The 12735-nt window shown below is 43.3% G+C and overlaps 1 protein-coding gene across 5 annotated transcripts in view; it reads right to left on the reverse strand.

The window, feature by feature from the left end:
* The window catches only part of PLAAT1 (phospholipase A and acyltransferase 1), a 121872-nt gene that overhangs the window by 73737 nt on the left and 35400 nt on the right, over positions 1-12735 (reverse strand). For all 5 annotated transcript variants that reach the window (XR_008891169.1, XM_056565403.1, XM_056565404.1 and 2 more), the window contains exon 2: positions 8622-8760. Coding sequence is in view for 4 of the 5 variants with exons in the window: in XM_056565403.1 (XP_056421378.1) it covers positions 8622-8760 (139 nt within the window). In the remaining variant the exon portion in view is untranslated. The remainder of the gene's footprint in view (positions 1-8621; positions 8761-12735) is intronic.

Genomic DNA, 12735 nt, shown 5'->3' on the forward strand with positions numbered 1-12735 from the left:
TATGGGGATGAGCACCGCCAGTTGTGCATCTAAACGTCCTGTGCCATACCTGGATAAGCCATGAAGGGGTGAAAGCGGGACTTAGGTTGTGCCGACTTCTTTACCTGCCTGCAGAGTAAAGAATCTCTGTCTGTGATGATGGTGAAACCTTCTTTCCTCTAGAGGTAGAGGATGCCCCCTGGCCATGGTTACCGGCCTAGGTATAAAAAGATCCCTAGAAAGATCTCTGTACCATCCATTTATATATTTGTACATTGTGATCAAATCACCCCTATGATGCCTTTTCTCCAAACTAAATAACCCCAAGCTTGATAACCTGTCTTTATCTGTAATCCTCCCATTACATTAATTATTTTTGTCACCCTCCTCTGCACACTCTCCAGTTCAGCCATGTCCTTTTAACCCCTTAAGGACCAAGGACGTACCGGTACGTCCTTGGTTACACGGTAACCCCGCATCATATCACGGCGGGCCCGGCATCATAGTGAAGCCGGGACCCACCGCGAATAGCGCGCAGCGCCGATCACGGCGACGCGCGCTATTAACCCTTCAGCCGCGCGCTCAGAGCTGAGCCGCGCGGCTAAAAGCAAAAGTAAAAAGTGCCGGTTAACTCAGTGGGCTGTTCGGGATAGCCGCGGCGAAATCGTGGCATCCCGAACAGCTTACAGGACAGCGGGAGGGCCTACCTGCCTCCTCGCTGTCCGATCGCCGAATGACTGAGTAGTGCCTGAGATCCAGGCATGAGCAGTCAAGCGGCAGAATCATCGATCACTGGTTTCCTATGAGAAACCAGTGATCAATGATAAAGATCAGTGTGTGCAGTGTTATAGGTCCCTATGGGAGCTATAACACTGCAAAAAAAAAAAGTGAGAAAAAAAAAAAAGTGAATGAATATCATTTAACCCCTCCCCTATTAAAAGTTTGAATCACCCCCCTTTTCCCATATAAAAAAAAACACAGTGTAAATAAAAATAAAAATAAACATATATGGTATCACCGCGTGCGGAAATGTCCGAATTATAAAAATATATCGTTAATTAAACCACTCGGTCAATGGCGTACGCGCAAAAAAATTCCAAAATAGTGCATTTTTGGTCACTTTTTATATAATTTAAAAATAAATAAAAAGCGATCAATAAGTCCTATCTATGCAAAAATGGTACCGTTAAAAACTTCAGATCACGGCTCAAAAAATGAGCCCTCATACCGCCCCATACACGGAAAAATAAAAAAGTTATAGGGGTCAGAAGATGACAATTTTAAACGTATGACTTTTCCTGCATGTAGTTATGATTTTTTTCAGAAGTACGACAAAATCAAACCTATATAGGTAGGGTATCATTTTAATCGTATGAACCTACAGAATAAAGATAAGGTGTCATTTTTACCGAAAAATGTACTACGTAGAAACGGAAGCCCCCAAAACTTACAAAACTGCGTTTTTTTTTCAATTTTGTTGCACAATGATTTTTTTTCCGTTTCTCCGTAGATTTATGGGCAAAATGACTGACGTCATTACAAAGTAGAATTGGTGGCGCAAAAAATAAGCAATCATATGGATTTTTAGGTGCAAAATTGAAAGAGTTATGATTTTTTAAAGGCAAGGAGCAAAAAACGAAAATGTAAAAACAGAAAAAAAAACGCACCTTAAGGGGTTAATATACAGGTGCCCAGAATTGGACACAATACTCCATATGTGGTCTAACTAGTGATTTATACAGAGGCAAAATGATGTCTTTGTCACAAGCCTCTATCCCTCTCTTGATACATTCCATGACTTTGTTAGGCTTGGCAGCCACTGTCTGGCACTGATCACTAAAGTAGAGTTTACTGTCCATCAGTATCCCCAAGTTTTTCCCTAATGTCTTATTATTTAGCACATAATTGTCCATTTTGTTTTTATGGCACATGTGCATAACCTTATATTTATCTTTAAACTTCATTTGCCATGTCTGTGCCCAAGCCTCCAGCTTCCCTAGATCCCTCTGTAATATTATGTTATCATTCTGTGTGGTAATCACCCTACCCAGTTTGGTGTCGGCTACAAATATATAAATTCTATTCTGTAATCCAGGGGGGCTCAAACTCCTGGCCCACGGGCCATTTGCGGCCTGCAGAGCGAAAGATTGTGGCCCGCACCAGGTATGTGTAATTTGTATTGCCCAACGCCCGGAACATGCAGGCGACGGGTAGGTAACTTCTTCAGGCATTTAGCCCTTCAGGCATTTAGCCCCCATCATCCGTCAGCTCATGCTATTACCACACGGGGGTAGGGGGAATGGGGGGGTTGCTGGTGGATGATGAGGGGCACATGATGGGGGCATTATATGTAAGGGGCGCATGATGGGGGCATTATATGTAAGGGACGCATGCGGCCCAACCTCACCCAGCTGCTACCTCCAGTGGCCCCCAGATAATCTGAGTTTGAGACAAGCAGCGCTAAATGCCAGAAGGCTTCACTTACCCCGCCCTCCTCCCCCCATCTCCGGTTGGCCGGCCGGCACGAGTCTGATGAGTGATGTCGCGCATGTGACATCCCTCCGCAGACAAGCACAAGAGGACGTCAGTGACTTCACTTGTCAGGCCGCCCCCGGTAGAGAAGTGCGGCACAAGACAGGTAAGTGTGTCTTTGTGTGTGTGCATGTGTGGATGTCTATCTGTCTGTGTGTGTGTGTGTGTGAGAGAGTGGGGGGGGGGACACAACAATGCTACCTAATGTGGGTAACATGTTTCTACCTAATGTTGGGAACCTGCTTCTACCTAATGTTGGGAACCTTCTTCTACTTAACCTCTTCAGGACATAGGGCGTATGGATACGCCCTGAATCCCGAGTCCTTAAGGACCGAGGGCGTATCCATACGCCCGTGGGAATTCCGGCCCCGACCGCTAGCCGGTTGGGGACCGGAGCCGGATGCCTGCTGAAATCGTTCAGCAGGCATCCCGGCATATCGCCCAGGGGGGTCATTATGCCCCCCCATGTCGGCGATCGCCGCAGATCGCTGGACAATTCAGTCCAGCGATCTGCGGCGATTCCGGGTCAATCGGGTCTCCGGTGACCCGGTGACCCGGAATTACGAGACGGCCCCGAACAGCCAGAGCCTGCAGGGGTGAGGTGGCACTGGTGCCACCTCACGATCGCCCTGATTCGTCGGCCGGATTACCGGCCGACCAATCAGGGCGCCTGCTGCGGGTGTCACTCCCGCACCCGCTCCGCCCCTCTTCCGGAGGACGTGAGCGGGTGCGGGAAGACGACCCCCGGTGCTGGGGACCCCGATCCCCGGCGCCCCTGTTGGGATCGGGGCCCCAGGAGCAGCTGCGGCGGCGGGACTGACCTGCAGCGTCTGGATCGTTGGAGGTGAGTGACAGCCTCCTGCTGTTGCTTAGCAACAGCTCCCAGCATGCAAAAAGGGCATGCTGGGAGCTGTAGTTATGCAACAGCAGGAGGCAGACCACCACAACTCCCAGCATTCCCTTATGGGCATGCTGGGACTTATGGTTTTGCAACAGCTGGAGGCACATTCTTTCTATGGAAAAGTGTACCTTCAGCTGTTGTATAACTACAACTCCCAGCTTGCACAAACAGCTAAAGTGCATGCTGGGAGTTGTAGTGGTGCATCTGCTGGTTGCATAACTACAACTCCCAGCATGCCCGTTGGCTGTCAGTGACTGCTGAGAGTTGTAATTTTGCAACAGCTGAAGGCACACTGGTTGTGAAACTCAGAGTTTTTTTTTACCTAACTCAGTGTTTCACGACCGGTGTGCCTCCAGCTGTTGCAAACTACAACTCTCAGCAGTCACCGTACACCATGCACCGTACATGCTGGGAGTTGTAGTTTTGCAACAGCTGGAGGCACACTGGTTGTGAAACACTGAGTTAGGTCACAAACTCAGTGATACATAACCAGTGTGCCTACAGTTGTTACAAAACTGCAACTCTCAGCAGTCACCGACAGCCAACGGGCATGCTGGGAGTTGTAGTTATGCAACAGCTGGATGTCCCCCCCCCCCCCCAATGTGAACGTACAGGGTACACTCACATGGGCGGAGGCTTACAGTAAGTATCGGGCTGCAAATTTGAGCTGCCGCAAACTTTCTGCTGCAGCTCAAATTGCCAGCGAGAAACTACTGTGAACCCCCGCCCGTGCGACTGTACCCTAAAAACACTACACTACACTAACACAAAAAATAAAATAAAAAGTAAAAAACACTACATAAACACATACCCCTACACAGCCCCCCTCCCCTCCCCAATAAAAATGAAAAACGTCTGGTACACCACTGTTTCCAGAACGGAGCCTCCAGCTGTTGCAAAACAACTCCCAGTATTGTCGGACAGCCGTTGACTGTCCAGGCATGCTGGGAGTTTTGCAACAGCTGGAGGCACCCTGTTTGGGAATCACTGGCGTAGAATACCCCTATGTCCACCCCTATGCAAGTCCCTAATTTAGGCCTCAAATGCGCATGGCGCTCTCACTTTGGAGCCCTGTCGTATTTCAAGGCAACAGTTTAGGGTCACATATGGGGTATCGCCGTACTCGGGAGAAATTGTGTTACAAATTTTGGGGGGTATTTTCTGCTTTTACCCTTTTTAAAAATGTAAAATTTTTGGGAAAACAAGCATTTTAGGTAAAAAAAATAATAATTTTTTACATATGCAAAAGTCGTGAAACACCTGTGGGGTATAAAGGTTCACTTAACCCCTTGTTACGTTCCCCGAGGGGTCTAGTTTCCAAAATGGTATGCCATGTGGTTTTTTTTTGCTATCCTGGCACCATAGGGGCTTCCTAAATGCGGCATGCCCCCAGAGCAAAATTTGCGTTCAAAAAGCCAAATGTGACTCCTTCTCTTCTGAGACCTGTAGTGCGCCAGCAGAGCACTTTTCACCCCCATATGGGGTGTTTTCTGAATTGGGAGAAATTGGGCTTCAAATTTTTAGGGGTATTTTCTGCTATTACCATTTTTAAAAATAAAATTTTTTGGGGAAAACAAGCATTTTAGGTAAAATTTTTAATTTCTTTTTTACATTTGCAAAAGTCGTGAAACACCTGTGGGGTATTAAGGTTCACTTTATCCCATGTTACATTCCCCGAGGGGTCTAGTTTCCAAAATGGTATGCCATGTGGTTTTTTTTTTGCTGTTCTGGCACCATAAGGGCTTCCTAAAGGTAACAAGCCCCCCAAAAACCATTTCAGAAAAACGTACTCTCCAAAATCCCCTTGTCGCTCCTTCCCTTCTGAGCCCTCTACTGTGCCCGCCGAACACTTTACATAGACATATGAGGTATGTGCTTACTCGAGAGAAATTGGGCTACAAATACAAGTAAAAATTTTGTCCTTTTACCCCTTGTAAAAATTCAGAAATTGGGTCTACAAGAACATGTGAGTGTAAAAAATGAAGATTGTGAATTTTCTCCTTCACTTTGCTGCTATTCGTGTGAAACACCTAAAGGGTTAAAACGCTGACTGAATGTCATTTTGAATACTTTGGGGGGTGTAGTTTTTATAATGGGGTCATTTATGGGGTATTTCTAATATGAAGACCCTTCAAATCCACTTCAAACCTGAACTGGTCCCTGAAAAATACTGAGTTTGAAAATTTTGTGAAAAATCGGAAAATTGCTGCTGACCGTTGAAGCCCTCTGGTGTCTTCCAAAAGTAAAAACTCATCAATTTTATGATGCAAATATAAAGTAGACATATTGTATATGTGAACCAAAAAAAAATGTATTCGTAATATCCATTTTCCTTACAAGCAGAAAGCTTCAAAGTTAGAAAAATGCTAAATTTTCAAATTTTTCATCAAATTTACGGATTTTTCACCAAAAAAGGATGCAAGTATCGACAAAAATTTACCACTATGTTAAAGTAGAATATGTCACGAAAAAACAATCTCGGAATCAGAATGATAACTAAAAGCATTCCAGAGTTATTAATGTTTAAAGTGACAGTGGTCAGATGTGCAAAAAACGCTCCGGTCCTTAAGGCCAAAATGGACTCCGTCCTGAAGGGGTTAATGTGGGGAACCTGTTACTACCTAATGTTGGGAATCTGCTACTACCTAATGTGGGGAACCTGCTTCTACCTAATGTGGGGAACCTGCTGCTACCTAATTTGGGGAACCTGCGTCTACCAAATGTGGGGAACCTGCTTCTACCTAATGTGGGGAACCTGCTACTACCTAATGTGGGGAACCTGCTTCTACCTAATGTGGGGAACCTGCTTCTACCTAATGTGGGGAACCTGCTGCTACCTAATGTGGGGAACCTGCTACTACCTAATTTGGGGAACCTGCTTCTACCTAATGTGGTGAACCTGCTACTAAATAATGTGGTGAACCTGCTACTAAATAATGTGGGGAACCTGCTACTACCTAATGTGGGTAACCTGATACTACCTATTGTGGGGAACCTGCTACTACCTAATGTGGGGAACCTTCTACTACCTAATGTGGAGAACCTGCTACTACCTAATGTGGGAATCTGCTACTACCTAATGCGAGGAACCTGCTACTACCTAATGCGGGGAACCTGCTACTACCTACCTAATGTGGGGAAACTGCCACTACCTAACTAATGTGGGGAACCTGCTGCTTATCTAATGTGGGGAACCTGTTGCCTACCTAATGTGGGGAACCTGCTGCCTACCTAATGTGGGGAACCCCCAGAAGTAACACCCCCATCATCCGTCAGCTCATGCTATTACCACACCGGGGTAGGGGGAATGGGGGGGGTTGCTGGTGGATGTTTAGGGGCACATGATGGGGGCATTATATGTAAGGGGCGCATGATGGGGGCATTATATGTAAGGGACGCATGCGGCCCAACCTCACCCAACTGCTACCTCCAGTGGCCAGATAATCTGAGTTTGAGACCCCTGCCATAAACCCTCATCACCTCAAACCACACTTTCTCCTGATTTCAGAAAGTTATAATAGTCAAAACTATATATGTTGTGCAACAAAATTATAACTTTGGTATACAGCAGACAAAATTTCAACAAAAAAACATGCCAAGCAAACAGGTTGAGAACAACCTGTTTTACTTAACCCCTTAACGACCTTTGCCGTATATATATATATATATATATATATATATATATATATATATATATATATATATATATATATATATACATATATCGCGGCTGTGCAGCAGGTCTATGAAGAGAGCTCAGGAGCTGAGCTCCCTTCATATCCTTTCAGTCCCGACTGCTATCAGCAGCCAGGACCCAAGGCTAATGCCAGACACCAGTCATCAGGCCAATGCCCAGCAATAAGGGGGAACTCCAGCGCTTAGACATCTTATCCCATATCCAAAGAATAGGGGATAAGATGCCTGATCGTGGGGTATATATATATATATATATATATATATATATATATATATATATATATATACACACACACACACACACATATATATTCAAAATTTTATTGTTCCCCCGAAAAATTTGATTTTGAACTTTTGTAGAAAATTTGAAAAAATGCTCATAATAATATAAGCCTTCTAATGTCGTAAAAAAAGTAAAAGAATGTTTAACAAATAATGCCAGCATAAAGTAGACATGTTGTGGATGTGAATTAATAACTCAATTTATTTGGCATGACTATTACGTAGAGCGTTTCAAACATGGAAAAATAAAAAGATTTCTAATTTTTAACAAGATTTTAGAGTTTTTCACAAAAATCGCTTCATGTATGAACAAAAATTTACCACTAATATAAAGTACAATATGTCTCGAAAAAACTATCTCTGAATCACTTTGCCTGGTAAAAGCATTTCAAAGTTATTACCACTTAAAGAGACACATGTCAGATTTGAAAAAAAGGACTGAGTCATAAAGGCCAAAACTAGCTTTTTCATGAAGGGGTTGACAAAAGTTTGACTCTCCCCCATTTCCCATTAACAAAAACAATATATATATATATATATATATATATATATATATATGTAAAGAAAAATAATCATAAATATATGTGGTATCACCGCGTGCGTAAATGTCTGAACTATAAAATAAAATGTTTATTAATCAATGGCATATGCGTAAAAAAAATACTTAAGTCCAGAATTGCATATTTTTGGTCACTTTGCATGCACTAAAAAAATTATAAAACGCGAATAAAAAGTCCCATCAAAACAAAACTGGTACCGATAAAAACTACAGACCATGGTGCAAAAAATTTGCTCTCATATAGCCCAGTATACAGAAAAGTAAAAAAAAAAAATATATAGGCATCAGAAGAGGACATTTGTAAACATTTTAAAACAAATAGTTATATATTTTTTTAAAGAAGTAAAATCGTATGGGCCTACAGAATAAAGATAAAGTGTGATTTTTACTGAAAAGTGCACTGCGTAGAATCAGAAGCCCTCAAAATTACAAAACAGAATGTTTTTTTCTTTCAACATAGATTTTGTGGTGAAATTATTGCTGTCATTACAAAGTACAATTGGTGGTGCAAAAAACCCCCACTCATATAGGTTTGTAGAAGGAAAATTAAAAGTGTTATGATTTTTAGAAGGTGAGGTGGAAAAAAATGAAAGTGCAAAAATGAAAAAACTCTGTGTCCTTAGGGAGTTAATTCCCCCCTATGTAATGGCTATGGGTTAGCTGCATACATACCCATTGGTGCAACATTGATGACATAGCCATCACCAAGATATAGTGCCCAGTGCTGGTATGCTGGGCGAAATATTTCAATCAGGTCCCCAGGCTGGAGGTTATTGGGAACCTCCTCATTGTGCATGTCACTTGAAGCCATCTGAAAAACAAATGATTACTGTTATAGCTTTGACACTTTTCTAAATCTTTATTCTCAGAACCCATAAGGCGTAAATTGCTACATCAGGAGAGCAGACCGTATAAATAATAGGCATATCATGAATATCTGCTATTTTATATTCTTCAATATATTTAAAGAAGAAGGACAATAAAATGCATTGTATCCTTCCATAATAAAGTTATGAAATTATAATCAAAGTTAAACAGAACTCCTGCACTGATGACTGATGGGGTTGTTGTCAGTCACCTGATATAACTGTATGTAATCTCTTATATGGTTTGTAGTGGTGATGATGGGGGTTGTTGTCAGTCACCTGATATACAGTCATGGCCGTAAATTTTGCCAACCCTGACATTTTTCAAGAAAGTTAAGAATTTCTCACAGAAAAGGATTGAAGTAACACATGATTTGCTATGCACATGTTTATTCCCTTTGTGTGTATTGGAACTAAACCAAAAAAAGGGAGGAAAAAAAGGAAATTGGACATAATGTCACACCAAACTCCAAAAATGGGTTGGACAAAATTATTGGCACCCTTTCAAAATTGTGGAAAAATAAGATTATTTCAAGCATGTAATGCTCCTTTAAACTCACCTGGGGCAAGTAACAGGTGTGAGCAATAAAAAAAAAAAATCACACCTGAAGGCAGATAAAAAGGAGAGAAGTTCACTTAGTCTTTGCATTGTGTGTCTGTGTGCGCCACACTAAGCATGGACACAGAAAGAGGAGAAGAGAACTGTCTGAGGACTTGAGAACCAAAATTGTGGAAAAATATCAACAATCTTAAGGTTACAAGTCCATCTCCAGAGATCTAGATTTGCCTTTGTCCACAGTGTGCAACATTATCAAAAAGTTTGCAACCCATGGCACTGTAGCTAATCTCCCTGGGTGTGGATGGAAGAGAAAAATTGAACAAAGGTGTCAACGCAGGATAGTCTGGATGGTGGATAAGCAGCCCCAAACAAGTTCCAAAGATATTCAAGCCTCCCTGAGGGCTCAGGGAGCATCAGTGTAAGCGCAAACTATTCATTGACATTTAAATGAAATGCTATAGCAGGAGACCAGGGAGGACCCCACTGCTGACACAGAGACATAAACAACAAGACTACATTTTGCCAAAATGAACTTGAGTAAGCCAAAATCCTTCTGGTAAAACATCTTGTGGACAGATGAGACCAAGATAGAGCATTTTGGTAAAGCACATCATTCTACTCTTTACCGAAAACAGAATGAGGCCTGCAAAGAAAAGAAAACAATGAAATATGGTGGAGGTTCAATGATGTTTTGTGGTTGTTTTGCTGCCTCCAGCATTGGGTGCCTTGAATGTGTGCAAGGCATCATGAAATCTGAGGATTACCAATGGATTTTGAGTCGCACTGTACAGCCCAGTGTCAAAAAGATGTGTTTGCGTCCGTGATCTTAGGTCTTCCAGCAGGACAATGACCCCAAACATATGTCAAAAAGCACCCAGAAATGGATGGCAACAAAGCACTGGAGAGTTCTGAAGTGGCCAGCAATGAGTCCAGATCTAAATCCCATTGAACAACTGTGGAGAGATCTTAAAATTGCTGTTGGGAAAAGGCGCCCTCCAATAAGAGAGACCTGGAGCAGTTTGCAAAGAAAGAGTGGTCCAACATTCTGGCTGAGAGGTGCAAGAAGCTTAATTGATGGTTATAGGAAGCAACTGATTTCAGTTATTTTTTTCCATAGGGTAGGTAGGGTGGGAGGTACAGGGTTTCGATAATTATATCCAACACGGCATAGTTCGTTGTGGACTTCGAAGCCCTGTCCTCCCAGCAACCCGTTTACGCACACCAGCAGTTCTCAAAAAGTGGGAACAGGAAGCAACAAGTACATCTAAAAGATTCCTACAAATTCTACTAGAGGAAGAAAACATTAACCTGCAGACTGCTGAACAAAAATTAAGGAAACAGAAGGAAGTTACATTAAAATTTAAAAGTGATCCTGTCTTTGTGAATCGGGAGACCCAACTCCAGAACAGTGTGGAAACATTCCATTTCAATCTCAAAGAGGGAAAGCACTCACAATTTGTGAGAAATTTACGAGTTTTTCAAGAGAATCGTGCCTGCACAGTTCTGGGAAAGGGTACCTCAGAAATATCCTCCTCAGAGACAGACCAGTCGGAATCGGAATGATCTAGAGGGAGAGGCAGGAGGGGGAGAGGAAGAGGATACCCCAGGGGTCAATCCACGGGGAGAGGATCACGTGGACGCAGAGGGACGGGAAGGGAGCAGACTAATCAGACATCATGTACAAATGGTTTATCTGCCTCCTCCTCTGTTGCTCAGGCTCCTCCTCGTTTTTTAGGAAAAGCCAGCAGGGACAGCAGCAGGGATCCTTACCCTCTGCGCCCCAATACTCATTATTAAATGATGCAACATCTAGTGACAAACTACAAGTGGTCAACCTCTCAGATGTGGAACTATCTGAACAACATGTGCCACTCCTTAATAGAGGCCTCTCATTTGTACCCACTGTTACATTCGACTCCTGTACATGTATCAAGAAAACTGAAGTGGCACAAATTTCATAAACAAAAAGAAAGGCGCAAATGCCAAGAATTAGCGATAGATGTTGGGGACCTTTTCACAACCAGGACCCTGGCAGACTTGCTTGAGGATAATAACAGACCACCTTCACCACCTGTGGCCCCAAAAACAAGTCTTTCCCTCCCACTAGTGACACATCCTGTGTGGACGTCTTTTTAGAACTAGTATAGCGGGATCTGAAGGAATTAGCCACTAAGGATCTCTCAGTTAAACATAATCTCTCAAGACATGAGGGCCAAACAATAAAACAGCTTTGGGACAATAAGGATATTATCATCAAATCCTCAGATAAGGGGGGCAACATTGTGATTCTTAATAGACAACAGTACAAGGATATGTGTCACAAATTACTGGATGATGGGTCCACATTTTAGATCCTCCCCAGGGATCCCACCCAGGAATATCTCACAGAATTAAAGGGGTACTCCGGTGGTCAACGTGTTTTTCCGCTTTTGACTTAACCTATTTGTTTTGTTTCATTTCTATTCATGTTGTTTAAGCTACTCTATTTTCGTTCTTTGTTGTCTTTTTATCCCCCACTTTGTTTTCCTATCTTTGCTTCTATTTCCTGTTTCTTGCTGTGCTGAAAACTACAAATCCCAGCATGCCACATGCCTTGCTGGTTTGAGGTGGCTCCTTTTTTTTTTTTTGTTACGCCCTTTACCCATCCTACTATTTTCCCAGGTCGGCCCCCTTATACACAGCACACTAAAATAATCAGCCCTGGTTGAGATATACTGTCATACACACACAAAAGGGACTACAACTCCCAGCATGTGTCATTCAGGAGTCTTCAGTCTGTGGTATAACACCAGCATGCTGCCTGACAGCCTTTGGGCATGCTAGGAGTTGTAGTTTTGCAACAGCTGGAGGCACACTGGTTGTAAAAAAACACTGGTGTAACATGATGTGTATGCTGAATAGGCTAGAACAGTGTTTCCCAACCAGTGTGCCTCCAGCTGTTGCAAATCTACAACTCCCAGCATGCCCAAAGTCTGTCAGGACATGCTGGGAGTTGTAGTTTTGCAACAGCTGGAGGCACACTGGTTTGTAAACACTAGCATACACACACACACACACACATAACAGGTGACTACAACTCCCAGCATGTGTCATTCAGGAGTCCCCCCTCCACTCCCCCTTCACATATAGAGATCATCCCCAGTATGAGATTTATTCCCCTGCAGTCTATACATCCCCAGCCTGTGCACCTGTGCAGAAGCAGAGCAGGGGGAGGGGAGGTGAGGGGCTGTGTACTACGGCTTCTCATGCAGACCTATGTCCTTAGAAGCAGAGCAGGGGGAGGGGAGGTGAGGAGCTGTGTACTATGGCTTCTCATGCAGACCTGCATCCTCAGAAGCAGTGCAGGGGGAGGGGTGGTGAG

The sequence above is a fragment of the Hyla sarda genome, chromosome 3, assembly GCF_029499605.1.
Source record: "Hyla sarda isolate aHylSar1 chromosome 3, aHylSar1.hap1, whole genome shotgun sequence".
NCBI classification, from domain to species: Eukaryota; Metazoa; Chordata; class Amphibia; order Anura; family Hylidae; genus Hyla; species Hyla sarda.